General features: G+C 42.0%; 1 protein-coding gene across 2 annotated transcripts in view; it reads left to right on the forward strand.

Moving 5' to 3' along the window:
* The window catches only part of stxbp5l (syntaxin binding protein 5L), a 583,450-nt gene that overhangs the window by 476,996 nt on the left and 88,860 nt on the right, over window positions 1–17,594 (forward strand). Inside the window, exon 21 of one of the 2 annotated variants that reach the window (XM_086006840.1) lies at window positions 14,197–14,247. The exons of the other annotated variant lie outside the window; for it this stretch is intronic. Coding sequence (XP_085862966.1) covers window positions 14,197–14,247 — 51 coding nt within the window. The remainder of the gene's footprint in view (window positions 1–14,196; window positions 14,248–17,594) is intronic. 2 annotated transcript variants of the gene reach the window in all.

Raw genomic sequence — 17,594 nt, forward strand, 5'->3', positions numbered from 1 at the left:
ACTATTTTATAAGGACGAATGTTACACCATGTCTAGAGAATGTTTTACTCTCCTAAGGTGGAGTTCTATCCTTCTAAGACCACAAAATTTAATTGTTGCTTGAAGATTATTCAAAGATTAATTGTTGCTTGGTCAGGGAACTTTGAGATTGTAATGAGCTTGTCAGTTTCAGTCTGCAGCTAAGAAGAACCTATCATAGAATCATAGGGCCCAGAATTCCAATGGGCCAACTTCACCAACAGAGCAGGCTACAAGTCTACCAATGGCCACCGATCACATCCCAAAGCCGATGACTAGGACTAATATTTTAGTCAGAGCAGGCCACCCTCCTGTAAGCGCACATTAGAGGCACCCATCCTGCAACAGTGCAGAAAATCAGAATAGTTCCATGCCACTCTGATGGGACAGGAAGAGGCCATTGAAAAGCCAAAGAACAGAGATTAAAAGGGCCAAATGGAGAAGGTAATTGATCTCCTCTGGGATCAATTACTTCTCCTTAATGCAGTCCTTGGATCTTTCCAAGGCCTTTGACAGAACTCATGACAACTCTCAGCTGGTGAGAGTTAAGATCTATTGGGCAGAAATCCCTAGGTAGCTCAGGAACTCACCATGATGTGCCCCTTGACATAAAGGGGGCCAGGCAGAAGATTTGCCTTCCCCGCCCCCCACCGGAATTTCATTGGCATTTATAAATGGGGTGGAATATCATCGAAACTCAGTTCCGCTCCAAATTCCGGCCCTCATCGGGTGTTTCAGCCCAAGTTGTGCCCAGGGTCGATCAGAATTCTGGACCGACAGAATTTTTCAGCGCAGAAGGAGGCCATTTGGTCTCTGTTGGCTCTCTGAAAGAGCTGCATACTTAGTTTCATTACATTGCCCATATATTTATAAAATTTTCTTTGCAAAGATTTAGCCACTTTCCTTTTAAAAGCTATTATGAATTCTTCTTCCACCAATGCTTCTGATAAAGCATTCCATGGAATCACCTTAGTGAATCTCTTCTGTACCCTCTCCATAACTCTCTCAGGTGAACGTAAAAGACCCCATGGCATTATTTTGAAGAAGAGCAGGGGAGTTATCTCCGGTGTCCTGGCCAATGTTTATCCCTCAATCAACATCACTTAAAAATAAACAAATTATCTGGTCATTATCACGTTGCAGTTTGTGAGAGCTTGCTGAGTGCAAATTGGCTGCCGCGTTTCCTACATTACAACAGTGACTACAGTTCAAAAGTACTTCATTGGCTGTAAAGCGCTTTGGGACGTCCTGAGGTCATGAAAGGCACAATATCAATGCAAGTCTTTCTTTCATGCTCAGTGGGTGCCCCACCAGATTTCCCACCCTCCCAAAAGAGCCCATCAGTAATCAAGAATTTAAAGCATTGATCAGGCATTGTGATCGCTTTGCTGATCATCTGCCTGATGTACGCCGAAGACCAAAATCAATGCAAATGTATTAGCTTCTGCTAAAGTGCAGGTGTGTTCCTTTCAAGCTACAGGGATAGAATTTCTGCAGGGCATCCCTAATCTTGTGCCATAACTTCAGCAGAAGATCAACAAAAACCCCGGAGAAAATGCGACAAAGTCTAATTGTTGTTAATTAAACACTGGATCATACAAAAGTCAATTAAAAGGCTGCTGCAGTTAAGTAAACAGTGGGTAAGTTCATATAACGTCAATTAAGAGACTGCAGTCATATATTTTGTGTTCCTTGAAAGTTCCTTTGTTTCTTTATAGTTTTCACAAAGAATGGTGATAGACAAGAAATACATGCTAGAAGTACCATTTTTATAATGTTACTAGCAGATATACCATGGCATTATTTAGGATGAGTTGAAGGATATACTGTTCTATAACAATTAGGGAGATTATGCCATGTGACGCAACGTGTATTATCAGGCCACCGGTTTCTCATTGACAGTTATCTATCTCTTACCTAGCCTTTGATTCATAAGCCCCGAATTATAATGTGTTTAAGTACTTATAATGGCCCAGATTTTGCAGGGGCAATGACTGCATACCGCTAGTTCTGGGTTTCCGCATACATCCCAAATACACTTTCGCTGGCAGAGTTGGCTACTGCCTAGCAAATGCCCACGAAACCCTTACGCCTGGTAAAAGCAGACGTAGGGCCTGCTTTTACCAGTGTTTGGGTTAAAATAAATGTTAAATTAACATTTTTTAAATGATAAAACATACAAAAACATTTAAAATTAGTTCATGTAAATTTTGGCCCGGATTAAAATGTTTAAAATTATTTTTCAAAAAATTAAATTTTTATTTTAAATGTTTAATTAAAGAGACTTTTAATTAATTTTGAACATGGGAATATATATTTATATTAGAATTGTATTAATTTATTTATTTGGAGATTTCTCATAAGCATATGCAAAATTATGCAGGCCGAGGACCCCGGGAGCCAGCAGGTACTTTTGTATTTTTTTTCGGGTCGGAGGCATACTCCAGAGGTACGCCTCCAAACGCAAATTTCGGCCCAATGTGTTCACCGTTTTAGAGTTCAGTGCTGGTTTAACCAACCTGAAGACAGTACCTTGGATGGAAGCTCCAAGGGAGAAAGAAGGCTTTCAAGTAAATGGGGGCAGGAGGAGGGATTATGAGGTTGAGAGCTCAAGGACCAAAGAGTTGGGAGCACAATATTGGATGGCTTGAGGCCTGAGGCGGTAGACTGGCGGGAAGGACCTTTGCCAGTGAGGAAAGCAAAGAGGGTGGGTGGGTAATGGGGGAGCTGCTGCCTAAGGCCCAGAATCAGACAGCCTCAAAAAGGGTTGGGTAGCTGGAGAGTGCCTTGCAAATGGGTTGTGTGAGTAACAGGAGTCCCAAATGCTCCAAAAATTTAGGTGAAAAGTCCAAAAATCAAGTTTAAAATGGAATGAAAATTAGGCAAGTTCTAAACCTGTCGGACAATCCGTTCTGCCAGATTAATGTCCAGGAGCTGAAGACAAAAATTTACTGTTTTATGTCAACATTTATGTTAAACTTTACAATGTTAACTGCTATGTAAACATTTATATTGGGACAGCCTTATCTAAACATGCCAACATTTAAAAATGGGTAAACTACATGTAAATGTTTTACCATCACGTTTTTTTGATGAACTAACTGAATTACCCTAATCGGGAACTAGCTTTTCAAGTGCAGGAGCAGGATTCCTCAAGTTTGTGGGGAAGCTGCTAGGGAATTTCATGTCCCCATCCCCTCAGCGAGGTCCTACTGTCTCAGACTTTGTGCCCACCCTCCCCCATTCCAACCAATGCTCCTTGTTCTTTATTGGTGTCTCAGCACTGAGAACTGGCAATTTGTTTTTAATATGCTTATTGTGCTGTATTCTTTTTCTAGCATTTGTGACACAAATGAAGTATATTAGTCTAGTTTTAATCTGGTAGTGTAGCGGTACCACCGAGTGTCCCTTACTTACCGTACATAATTCCCTTTAACGTAACGATGTATATATGTGGTTTGCCTGTGTGGGGCGTTCCCCCTTTGGGAGCGCGGGCGAACGCGATGACGCGGGTAAACGCGATGATGCGGGCAAACGCGATGACGTCACGTTGCACATCACGTGACCGCCCCAAGCGCGGGCAAACGCGATGACGTCACGCCGCACATCACGTGACCGTCCCAAGCACAAGAAAACGCGATGACGTCATGACGCAATCCCCGGGACTGACTAATCAGTCCTCGTGGCATCTCCGTCTGGTTAAGACCTACTTAATGGCTCTCCTGTACCGATCTCAGCCAGCTGTTGGAATTCGATTATTCTTGCATTAAAGAACTATTTGATTGTTCTCCTGGAGTCGACCTCGATTATTTGATAGGCATTCGTCCAACACCTACAATTGGTGAACCCGAATACCTACAGTAGTTCCTTTAAATCCAGTCATAATACGTAAGCAGTTTAAAAGTCGAATACATTTAGAATTTTTGTACCAAACTTAAATTGATACAGTATTGCAAGGTTTTGTTTAGTTTGTCTCCACACTTACAGGCTTGAGAGAGCGACCAAGTCACATAGTTCAAACTTAATGCTGTGCAATTGGTTCATATCCAGTGGTATTATTCAAAGAGCAGGGAGCTCTTGCAGTGTGTTGGACAACATTTCTCCTTCAACCAACACCATTAGCCACTCCTTCATTAACTGTTTGTGGGGCCTCACTATGTGCAAGTAGCAGCCATGTTTGCCTGCATAATAACAGTGACTGCACTTCAAAAAAGTAATTCATTGTTTGTAAAACACTCCTGAGGATGTAAAAAGATGTTATATAAATGACACTTGTTTATTTATTAATTGTTTAAAGGGAAGTACTAGAAGAATCTACATGGTCCTTACCATTTAAATTAAGGAATGACCTCACTAGGCTGACTAAACTTGTATAAGATAATCTAAAATCATGTGCAAGGCCAGCAAAAAAGTTGGTACAATTGTAATTGTACTGGGAGTATCGGGTAGTTCAGAGCCTGTTGGTGTTACTACCGGTAGAGCATAACAAGTTACAGGCTAACTGAGCACCATACAAAGTGGTAGAAAGATGTCGCGAGGTAGATTCTATAGTCGAGATACCCAAACAATTACTTCTTTCATGAGGAAGTGGCCTGGAATGGATAGGGAGGACCCAAAGGGACAGCCCTAGGCAGAAGGAACCCTTCCGATGATGGGACATTCAGGTTATGTGGTTGAGGGGTAGGATGGTAAGAGGTGATGGAATAGACAATGAAGAGGTGAGCAATAGGAAAGACAACAGGACAGCAAAGGTTGGGACAATAGAGGATATGAGCAGGTATTGTGAAAGGAAAGGGGTTGGGGACATGCTAGGAGCATAGGAGTGGTTGAATGGGGATTTGTGAGGAGAAGACGCTATGCAAGGCGATGGGAGCAAGGGAATGAGGTAAAACTGAAGTGGATGCGAAGAGAGTCACCAATACCTACCAGCTGCATTCCTCCCATATTCACCACTGGAAACTGCGACTTTCAGTCCTCAGCAACTCCCTTCCATGACATGCTACCCACCACTTCCCACTCAAAGACAGAAGTAAAAGGGAGAGAAAGAAGCAGAAGAGCACAGAAACAGAAGAAAGAAGAGAAGTACAGATGAGAAGCAAAAGACGGATATGGAAGCAGAAGAAGAGAGAGACAAAGGGAAAACAGCAACCCAAACACGACAGTGACAGGTAAGACAGAGGCGGTATACTCCAAACTACTATGAGGAACACCACAGGAGATCCATTTATATAATAACACATACTAGTTATAACAATCTATAATTATATAATACATATTTACTATATAATAAATTCAATTGACTGTATACAATGCCATAGGAGGTCTACTGGTAATATATTAAAAGTTTTGCATCAAATGTGCATTTCCTGTTTGTTACACTTACTTCCTGTGTCACAGTTTTGTCACATCAGTGTGTCAAAATGTCATCGTGCCTGGGGTAATACTTTGGTTATTACCATTGACTGTTAGGTATGTATACTTATCATTATACTTACCTTTTAGTCCGCCCAACGCCAGGCAGCCCTGCTGCTTCTCCAAGGTACATCTCCCACATCCATTGCTCTAGGTGGCGCTGCAGGTAAGGTTTTTTTTATTTTTAACCCTGTTACTTTCAAAGTTTATGTTTTTAATTTATGTAACTTATTTTCCACTCCACTGCCACCAGGTAAGTTCTATTTCAATTTCATTTAATTTACCTTTTATAGTAATCTGGGATGTTATGATTAAGGTTATCCACCAGGTGGTGCTGTAGCGAGTGCTGCTGCTAGTTAAGGTCATCAAAGGTGGAATGGAGGGATGCAGGCCTGTATGTTTGCTACGCAGTTGTTAATAAAGTACACGGACTAATTCTACTATCTTGCCTCTTCGGGTTCCTCGTTTTACTACATGGAGTTAACACATTTGGCGACGAGGTAAAAGGACACTGAATAAAGAAGAGAAGTCTGCCGGGACTTTTAAAAAAACAAACTCACGAGCTAAAGTTAGCTACCAATTGGACGAGAGCATGGCTGCCACGGTAGGAACGGTCCCCGCTTTTGATATTCAAGCACAAACCTGGGAGGAATACTGTGAAGTGTTGGGTTATTTCTTCGAAGCAAATTAAATAAATGATGCCGGAAAAAGGAAAGCCATTCTGCTTAGTTCAGTGGGAAGCCAAACCTACAGTTTGATGAAGAATCTGCTCAGTCCTGAAAAGCCTGGAGACAAATCAATTGTTGAATTAATGGCCTTGCTAAAAGAACATTTCAGCCCTAAGCCTAGTGAGATTGTACAGCGGTTCAAGTTTAATTCAAGGAACAGAAAAGAGGAAGAGAGTGTAATGGACTATGTAGCGGTGTTGCGTAAATTAGCACGAGATTGCAATTATGGGAACAACCTGAAGGAAATGCTGAGAGATAGGCTGGTTTGCGGAATAATGGACGACCGAATGCAGCGTAGATTATTATCCGAGACTGGGCTTACTTATGAAAAAGCATTGGAACTTGCTCAAGCCATAGAGACAGTGAACCGAGATGTAAAAGAAATACAGGGTTCAGACAGGGCTAATGCTAAACAAGTCGCAGGTCAGGTTATTGTGCACAAGTTAAACATGCGTCAGAAACCACAACGTGAGCATGTGAAGGCATGTTATAGATGCAAGGGCGAGTGAATGCCGGTTTCTGGAGGAAAAGTGCCACAAGTGTGGGAAACAAGGACACATAAAACGAGCATGCAGGGCAAAATCACCTGTGGAGGAATCCAAACCAAAAGGGGGAGGAAAGCAAAACCAAGGAAGAGAAGTGAAAAAACATAGAGCACACCACATCAGTAGGGAAGCTGAGGAAGAAGAGAACATGTTCATAATGTATAGCATGTTAGAGAACATTCCAAAAGTGGCTCCTATCACATTGCAACTGACAGTAAATGACTCTAAGGTGAACTTTGAAGTTGATACAGGGTGCGGTGTAACCATAATGAACAGGGCAGAGTACTCAAAATTGCGGAACCGTGCAAAAGTTCCAGAGTTAAAGTCTTGCTCTCTGCATCTTAAAACATATACAGGTGAACGAGTAGCGACATTAAGTGCAGCTAATGTAACTGTGCAACACAGGGACACAGTGGAACAGCTACCTGTAGTTATAGTGTCGGGTACCGGACCAAACCTGTTAGGTCGGGGCTGGATAAAAGAACTTAAATTAGACTGGGGAGCAGTAAATCAAATAGATGAGGGCAAACAGTTGACTTTGCAAGAAGTGTTGAGTGAACATGAGAATGTGTTCAAGGAGGAACTTGGCACATTTAATGGCCCCCCAGCTAAGATTTATGTAGACAAGGAGGCACCGCCAAGGTTTTTTAAACAACGACCTGTGCCTTATGCCATGAAACCAAAGATAGAGGTTGAGCTTGACCGTCTATTGAGAGAGAACATACTGGAACCAGTGAAATGTTCAGAATGGGCAGCTCCCATAGTACCTATTCTAAAACCGGACAGTTCAGTAAGGCTCTGTGGAGATTATAAATTGACAGTCAATCGGGTGTCCAAACTAGAGCAGTATCCTATTCCCAAAACAGAGGATCTCTTTGCAAACCTGGCTGGAGGAAAGAAATTCACAAAGTTGGATATGAGTCATGCATACTTGCAGATTACACTGGATGACGAATCAAAGAAGTATGTTACCATAAATACACACAAGGGCTTGTTTACATATAACCGTTTGGTGTCTCATCTAGTCCAGCTATCTTCCAGAGGACAATCGAAGGTGTCCTGCAAGGGATTCCACATGTTTCCATCTATCTGGATGACATTCTAGTGACGGGAAGAACCGACCAGGAGCATCTGAGCACTCTGAGAGAGGTACTACAGAGATTGGAGAGGGCAGGGTTACGGCTCAAGAGGAGTAAGTGCACTTTCCTGGGGAAGGAGGCAGTGTTCCTGGGACACAGAGTGGACGCCACCGGGCTCCATCCAATCAAGGAGAAGGTACAAGCACTGCAGGACGCCCCTGCTCCTACCAATGTGGCTGAGTTAAAAGCTTACCTGGGACTGCTGAACTATTATAACAGGTTTTTACCAAACTTGTCAACAGTGTTAGCACCTCTTCACAAACTACTGCGCAAGGAGACACAGTGGCAGTGGGGAGAGGAGCAGGGGGTTTCATTTGAACAGTCCAAGAAACTGATGCTGTCGTCGGATGTGCTGGTTCACTACAATGAAGAGAAAGACATAATTCTCTCTTGTGACACTTCACCTTACGGGGCAGTTCTTTCACACCGCCTGGAAGATGGAACTGAAAGACCAATAGGGTTTATGTCCCGAACTCTAACACCAGCGGAAAAAAACTATTCCCAGTTAGACAAAGAGGGGTTAGCAGTAATGTTTGGGTTACAGAGGTTCCACAAGTACATGTATGGCAGGAAGTTCACCATATGCACCGATCATAAACCTCCTCTCTTCAATGAAATGAAAGCAGTTCCACAGATGGTGTCACCCCGGATCCAGAGGTGGGCAGTGACGTTGAGGGCATATGAGTATGTCATCATCTACAAGGCGGGCAAGTACCATGGGAACGCAGATGCCTTGAGCCGTCTTCCACTGCCAGGCACACCTATCCTTGCAGCTCCAGAAGATAGAGTTTTGATGTTGGGGGACACTGACACGGCACTTGTGACTGCAGAGCAAGTAAGAACATGGACAGGTAAAGATCCAGTACTGTCTAGAGTTCGAGAATATGTGGTGAGGGAATGGCCACAGCATCCGGAAGGGACTGACTTCACACCCTACAGTGTCAGGAAAACAGAGCTGAGTGTGCAGGATGGTTGCGTGTTGTGGGGAGCACGAGTGATTATTCCACAGCCAGCACGACAGTCTATCCCAGAGCAACTACATCAGTGTCATCCTGGGGTCTCGCGTATGAAAGCCTTGGCCAGGAGTTACTTGTGGTGGCCAAAGCTAGATGAGGAGATAGAAAATCTAGTCAAGACATGCAGCACTTGTCAGGTACACAGGAAGGCACCAGCAGCAGCTCCTCTCCACCCCTGGGAGTGGCCGGATAAACCATGGAGAGATTGCACTTAGATTATGCGGGTCCATTCATGGGGAAGATGTTCCTCATAATCATTGATGCACATTCCAAATGGATGGATGTTTATCCTGTTAATTCTGCTTCCTCCACTACTACTATAGACTGCCTGCGTCAGAGCTTCAGTAATCAAGGGCTACCGGAGATCGTGGTAAGTGACAATGCCACTTGTTTTGTGAGTACAGAGACAAAAGAGTTCATGAGAAACAATGGCATAGTGCAGGTGACCTCGGCTCCATATCATCCGTCCTCAAATGGACTTGCGGAGAGAGCCGTACAAACATTTAAAGAGATGATGAAAAAAAGTGCAGAAGGGAGTTTAGCAGCCAAAGTGTCACGGGTTCTGTTCAGCTACAGAATAACACCTCAATCCACCACAGGACTCTCTCCTGCTGAGATGTTATTAGGTCGTAGACTACGCTCCACTCTTGACCTTGTCCACCCAGACCTAAAAAGGAAAATGGAAAACAGACAAAACAAACAAAAAGAGAACCATGACAAAAGAACAAAGAGCCAAAGTTTTGGAGAAGGAGATGCGGTCCTTACCAGGAATTTCAGTTATGGACCAAAGTGGATTCCTGGCTTCATAGACTCAATGACAGGTCCAGTATCATACAAGGTCATGGTGGGAGATGGTAGGGTAGTACGCAGACATGTAGATCAGATACTTACCAGACAAGGGGAAATTGAAATTGAGGTTCCAGATGCAATGGCTGAGGACAGGTTTGCCCCCAGTTATCCAAGTGCATCTGTGGTGCCACCACCATGGACAGAGACAATTCCACAGGAACCCATTCGTCAAGAGGAAGCCATCGTTGTTGCAGAGTCAGATACTCTGAGCGCTGCTCAGGAGCAGCTGGTGGCTTCACCACAAACAAGCAGGGACTTTACTGTTCGACGTTCACAAAGGCCTCGCAAGCCACCAGAGAGATTGGTACTGACCTGTTAGATTCGTCAAGTATTGAACATAGTGAATGGAGACTTCTTATGTGACCCTTAGGAATGGTTGTTTGTTAAGAAATTCATACTGAAATTTTAAGGGTGGAGGAATATAGTAATCTGGGATGTTATGATTAAGGTTATCCACCAGGTAGTGCTGTAGCGAGTGCTGCTGCTAGTTAAGGTCAGCAAAGGTGGAATGGAGGGATGCAGGCCTGTATGTTTGCTGAATGGAGGGATGCAGGCCTGTATGTTTGCTACGCAGTTGTTAATAAAGTACACGGACTAATTCTACTATCTCGCCTCTTCGAGTTCCTTGTTTCACTACATGGAGTTATCACACCTTTACATTTAAAATTAAATAACATTATATTTACTTATCTGCTGCTGCCTCCATAAGCCTCAGGTTTTTTCCCTTTTCAGTTCCTTCACCTAAGCTGAGCCTACCCATTTGCGCAGGACTCCCCCAGAGTACCCTACACTCATTGCCCACCCAGGCCTATCACCACCTGAATGCCACCCCCCAACCCCCATGTCTCTGGCTGCTCCTTGCTGGGGAGCATGGCCTAGTCCACTCAAGCCTATCACCGCCAACACACTTTCCCTTTCCTACCCATGCCCAGCCCTGCTACCACGTATCATCCCTCCTTCACCCACCGGTTGCTGTCCGTCTGCTGTCTTTATCAAGAATCTGATCATTTGTTTTTAAAGCTCTTGTAGTGATGTAAGCACTTTAAAAAAACAAATTGCTGGTTTCTTGGTGAAGACGTGGTGGGACCTAGGCAGCTGAAGGCACGGCCATCAGTGGTGTGGCGAATGGAGGGGGAATGCACAAGAGGCCAGAGTCAGAGAAACAGAGAGTTTGCAGGAATAACAACAGAAAATGCTGGAAAAACTCAGCAGGCCAGGCAACATCCTTGGAGAGAAATTAGAGTTGACATTTCAGGTATAACCCTTTTTCAAAACTGGAAAGGAAATGTTGCCTGGCCTGCTGAGTTTTTCCAGCATTTTCTGTTGTTATTTTGGATTTCCAGCATCTGCAGTATTTTGCTATCGTAAGAGAGTTTGCAGGTGGGGTTGTGAGGCTGGAGATTACAGGGGTCGCAATAGGATACAGGCAGCACAGTTTTGGATGAACTGAAGTTTATGGAGGGTGGAGAATGGGAGGCCAGCCAGAAGATCATAGGAGTAATGAAGATGAACAAGGTTGAAGAGCCAAACGGAGATCCCGTCGAAGAGAAGAGCAGAACTACTTGAAGGTAGGCATTCCTAGAAGAGGTGTGGCAGTGAACCAAACACTAGTATGATAGCAAAATAGAGCAGATGCTGGAAATCCAAAATAACAACAGAAAATGCTGGAAAAACTCAGCAGGCCAGGCAACATCATGACATCTTGACAAAGGGTTTGACCCAAAACATTGACTCTTTTTTCTCTCCACGGATGTTGCCTGGCCTGCTGAGTTTTCCAGCATTTTCTGTTGTTATTCCGGATTTCCAGCATCTGCAGTATTTTGCTATTGATCATAGGAGTAGTTGAGTCTGGAGGTGGCAAAGGCATGAATGAGGGTTTCAGCAGCAGATGGGCTAAGACAGGGACGGAGATGTGCAATGTTACGGAGGTGGAAGAAGACAGTCTTTGTGATTAAGAGGAAATGGATTTAAAAGTTCAGTTCAGGGTCGATTAGGATGGCGAGGTTGGAAATAATCTGGTTTAGCTTGAGACAGTGGTGGGGCGGGGGATGGAATCAGTAGCAGGAGCTGAAGATGATGGCTTCGGTCTAACCAATGTTTATGGAGGAAATTGCAGCTCATTCAAGACTGGATATCGGGAAAGCATTTTGACAACACAAAGGCAGTGGTGGGTTGAGACAGGTTGTGGAGAGGTGGAGCTGGATATTGTCAGCATATGCATAGAAGCTAACTTCATGTCTTTCCATGATGTCACCAAGGAAGAGCAGATCGTAAAAGCTCTGAGCAATCTTGCTTTTGTGGGGATGGAGGCATCAACTGGTTTCTTGCCACTTTTTAGGTGGGCATCAGTTGCAGATTCTAATGAAGCTGCCACAGCTCCTTTGATTTCTGCAACAACAAAAAAAGTGTCCCTGATTTTGCCACAAATGAGGGTTGTAGATTCCAGAGACATACAGTCAGCTGCCGCATCTCCTCAGAGAATGACCTCAGATGAGATGTTTCTCAAACATTCTTCTTTTCAGGACCCATGAGTTCTGGGTCCCACAACTCTGAAGTCGTGGGGCCGTCTTTTCCTCGGCCTCCACTAAGAAGGCAGCTCACCCTCACCCACTCGGCACTTCTCTAGTTCCCGTGAATCAGGGGAAGGGGGACTCCAGCGTTGAGTGGATAGTTCAAAGGGATAAAGGTAGGGATAGCAGTGGGAGTGAGTGAGTAGTGACGTGGTGTTAGGAAAGGCAGGGAAAAGGCAATGAAAGTGAAGGGGTGGGGCATCACAAATAATGGAGCGAGGGGATGGGATGGGAAGAGAGTTGCTGAGGACTGTAGACCACATTTTCCCTGCAACTTCCACCAGAAAATGTAGCCTGTAGCCCTCAGCAGCTCCATTCCCTACCACACCACCCACCATTTCCCACCCAAAAGGAAAGAAGAAAAAGTTAGAAGCAAAAGGAAGAGTTATGGAGAGATGAGGGAAAGAGATAGAAGCAGAAAAGAGAGACACAGAGAAACAGCAACATAATGAAAAGAGAAACAAGTAAAGGAAAGACCATAATCTCTGACTTACTGTGTATAATTCCAGAATGTCAAGTATGTGTGTATATATCACTCATGGAATATAAAGTCTTTCACACTTATGGAATACACTGCTAAGCTCAAAGTGGCATTGACATTGAAGTGAGAAGAAATGTTCACCTCACTCCCAGCTGAAGGTGACTGTGAAGCAAAGAACTCCTAAATGACAGAAAGAAGTGGAGAAAGATAAGTAAAATAAACAGTAATATTAATCCATAATTCAACCAGCAGCCTATTAATTTTTCCCATTATATATGATGATTCATATTTAATCAGATAATCTACTGCATAGTATCTAAAATAAACACTAGATCTTTATAGATTCTTTTTGTTAGTAATGAACAAGTTTTTATAGTCCTCATTAACAGTCTTCCTATGTAATCTTCATTTCCTACTAAAGTATTTCTTTCAGCCAGTATGAAGTTGTTTTGGGGATCTTTAATTTCATACACTATATGAGTGTCAGTGTGTCACTCAGCAGATTGCCTTTAATGCAAGTTTGCATCCTCCTCTCCCATTTGTAAAGTGCACAGACATTCTTCTGTACAAGGGCACTTAAACTGTTAGTTGTTAGCTGTTGTGTTTGGTTTGCACATGTATCTATATGAGTATGGAACAACTAACATAATATTTGTAAAATGACTAAGGATTTCACATTAACATGAAGATCACGCTGCAAGACTAATCATTATCAATATTAGTTTATGTGATTTGTTCACAAGAAAGAAAATTGTAACTAACTCATTGTATAGTACTCACAGGTGCTTGTATTTGTTCAAAAAATATATTGTGCACTATCCTATTTTGTCACTATCACTGATCACTCTCAGAATACAAATATAAATCACCATGCGAATGATTTAATAGAGACATTCAGCATGCATGCAGCAGTGTTTCCAGTGATTCTGTTTGCATATTCAGTATTTTTTTGTGTGTTTGAAGGCCATTAAAGTAGTACAGTACTGTGTTCTTTATCTTTTCCCTCAGTTCCACAAAATTAGACAACTCTGTACATTTTTGAAGCTGTAACTTGAGTATTTTATTAACAAGAAAGCGTTGCTTAGCTAACACTACAAAAATGGGACTGGTAACCATAGTTCCAACATTTGAAATATTCAATCCTTATATGTTGGCATTTCCAAGGATTCCTGAATGAGAAAAACAGCAAATACATGAGGTGGTTTGAGATCCCAGTGTAAAATCTACAGTATGTTTTCACACATTAAAAGTCCATTCTGTCTTTTTCAGCAATGCAGCTTGCTGATTGATATGTTGAGCATCCACATCCCAGCTTGTCCAGCGCTTCTGCCTGTTTACCAACATTACAATCTTAGTACACATTTTTTTGCACACTATCTTGCAAATTTTGTTTTCTAGTATTAACTGTTGCCTTTTGTTTTTCTTTCTGTTGTTTCAGTAAAAGGACCAAGAAAGTTAAGTCTGCCGACAGATCTTAAGACTGATCTCGGTACGGTAGGCGAAAGCTGACAGTTTGTTTTTTCAGGTTACTTGGGTTGGGGATGAGCAAATAAACTGAGGTGAACTAAACTGAACCAGACAAAGTAAATGGTTGTTTGGGACTCCATGAAGGGCATACATTGCATTAATTTCAAAAGCCTAAACAATATATGTCCCCTTAGAGATCCATGCCATTCTTATTTATGGTCAGATGGTTCTTTGCTCATCTCTAACTTTTTTTAAACTTTTTTCCCTCTTTATTTTTGAATCTACTTGATTTTTGTGTTTTGTTTTTAGTTTAATTAGTTTTGTGTGTTTTTTTAATAAAAGAAAGTAACTTATTTTGCCTTCCTAGCCCAGAATTTATAACTAGCAAACTTTTAAAATCTGTAAAATAGTGCATTCCATCCATTCAACTTTGTTCTAATGTACAAGATATTTTAAGATACTGAACATCCACATGGAGAGGAAAATAGAATATTTCCCTCAGTGAAGTGCAGGCAGTTTCTCTTAGGAGCAAATAGGATGCTGCTTAACCAACATTTCTGTGTTGTGGATATTAGCTTTTTCCTTGTTGATTTATCCTCCAGAAATGATTTGTGTGGGTAAAATTCTTTAGATAGTTTAATGTGCTCAACAGGAACATTATAGGCTTTGCAGCCATTTCTGTCTGGGCAGGCATAGCGCACTTCAGGTGTGCTGTTTCTGTCCAGCGCCAGTAAAGAGGGCTGTCAGGAAAATCGGCCCACCGTGTTTAATAATATTCACAATTTTGGTGCTCTCATCTTCTTTAATCTCAGGTTAGAAAAAAACTATTCCCTTTATAAGGATCTATCTTCTTGTGATTATTAAATGGAATTTTAAAAAGGATATGTGTCACTGATTTAACAGTCAGAGCGAGCAGTGAGCATGCGGCCGGTGGGAGGAGCATCAAGCATACCCTCGCTTGCCGATGTGAGGCCCGGGCTATTTTGACACTCAGGCCTCATTTTAAATACATGATTTCAGTGATGTCAGGCCGGCGGTGGGAGGTCAGGCGAGCGGGAACAGTTGTCAGCAGTCAGGTAAGTGGTACGAGAAATGGAAGGTGCACCAGCTCCTACTGGCCCACAAGGAAACTTTAAAAAAATGTAAGTAAATTACCTTTTCAGTCCTCTTCTGGGCCTGCTGCACCTTTGCACCCAGTGTTCATTGTGAAGCCGGCACCAGTTGCCGAACATGACTGCACACTGTTGAATGTTGCGGTCTGAATTGCGTTATCAGACCCCAATTTCTGAATGTCAATGAGGCCCTCGCCCTGGCTGCCCAAACCATGCCTGTTAAAATGGTGACAGACGCAAAGATGATGCGAATGAGGTGAGTAACTTGTTCAGATTTTAACACCACACATTCCCTGTCCTCGTCAGGCAGGGGGGAGTGGCGGCGGGGAGTTAAAATTGGGCCTTAAATTTCTGTTACAGTTAAGAAGAGGTCAAAAGAGGTAAACACCCTGCTACCGACGCTCTACTAATCACACTTTGTAACAGGCTGCGAAAAGAAAATTGGTTGGGGGTAATACTCTTTGATTTTTTTGTCCCTTATACAATGGTTTGGTTTTGCTATAAAATATGCCAGTGTTACAAGGTTTCCCTGTAGTCTATAACATTAATGACTTATAGTCCATGCAATTAAAATGCCTGAATTGGCTTCATTACTCTCACTTTTTATGAAATAGGTAATGTGCCCTCTTTCTAAATTTATGTCCAAAGATTTTCTCAATGAGATATCTAAACAGAGTTAATTTTAGTTTTTTGTTGCAATGGTGGTATACTGGCACAACCCACTGCCTGCACTATGCTGTGAGGGATAAGATATGGATTCACATCCATGATATCCCACATGGTGAGCACCTAATCACAGGTCAAGCCATGGAGGGAAATGGCAAGTGAGGATAATGTGCATTTCCAAACAGAAGGACAGAAAATCATATGATAGGTCACTTTAGGGTATCTGATTAGCAGCTGATTACAAAGTGCATATTGATAGAGGGTCACTTATCTGTTTATATAAGTGAAATGGCATGTACCATAATGAGGAAGAGAGACAAGATTGTTGTACTTTGGTTTACATTTTACTTTCCTTAAAACCAAGTAGCAGCATAGGAATAATTTTTGCATGTTTACATCAGTTAGCAACAACTAAAAATGAACAGGGTAATTTCAGCTTTCAGCAGTTTTTTGGCAGAAAATTCCTACTTGCTCTTAAGAGGAGCTGACTGTAGTAGAAACTACTGCATCACCTGGGAGCACAGGCTTCAAACTGGCGTTAGGCTGGCCATGCGCTAGATCTCAAAGTACTATGCATGCAGTAATGCACTACTCAGTTGGAATTGCCATAATTTGGCATCTGATTATACAGGCTGATATTGTACTATGAAATACTATTGGAAAAAATAGATAATAGAACTTCTAGATCAAGATTGTTGTAATCTTTGCTGATGAATTTTGTGTTGCCTGTTTATCAGTGCATATAATACCTGATGTATTCCATATTCATAATCATTTACATACATGCCAACCTAAAAATTCTGAAAAGCTGACATAACCCCCAAAATATTGACAACTCACAATAAAATACACAAGTGAAAAGCAGCCCTGAATAAAGACTACTGCTTTAAGACAACTGAATAGATGCATTCCTTTTTATTACATTGGATTTCAGGATTTTTATTATTGTTTTTGATCATATTCTGCAATTTATTTATTTTTTCTGTAAAATCTCAATGGTTTCAGTATGGCATACAAAAATAGTTATAATAGGAGTGCAGTGGTACATGAACTTGCCAATATTTAAGTTGCAGCTATAGCCAATATTCTATCAGTTGTAATATCGAGGAAAAGTTGAAGTATACAAAAATACGATTTTTGCCGTGGTGGATTTAAAAAATATTTAAAAGGATAGTGGGCTCTGATAGTGCAAAATGTATTTCATGGGGACATGTCCCCTCAGCAAATTTTTAATTTTTGAAATGTTTTTGCTACACTTTCCAGCATTGTGAAGTGTGCTGTGACTAACATTTGATGGTAAAAATAATTTATTGTGTAATAAAAATTCTGATTGTGTTGCAATGAAATTTCAGCGCTTAACTACAGGGCTTCCTTTGGAAACGGTTCATTGATTGCGCTATACAACCAGAATTCTTCTCCAAATTACAGAAACTAACACCTGGCCCCTCAATTCATGTTTAATAGAATTGAGCCTGACAAAATTCCACATTGTTTTATTATTGCATTTCTAGTTTTGTTACTGCATTTGTTGGAATTTTTATTTGTGCACCATTGAGACTGAGAATTACCCTTACTCACTGTTATCAACATG

This window comes from Somniosus microcephalus, chromosome 14, assembly GCF_052327205.1.
Source record: "Somniosus microcephalus isolate GS21.2 chromosome 14, FLI_Smic_1.0, whole genome shotgun sequence".
Lineage (NCBI taxonomy): Eukaryota > Metazoa > Chordata > Chondrichthyes > Squaliformes > Somniosidae > Somniosus > Somniosus microcephalus.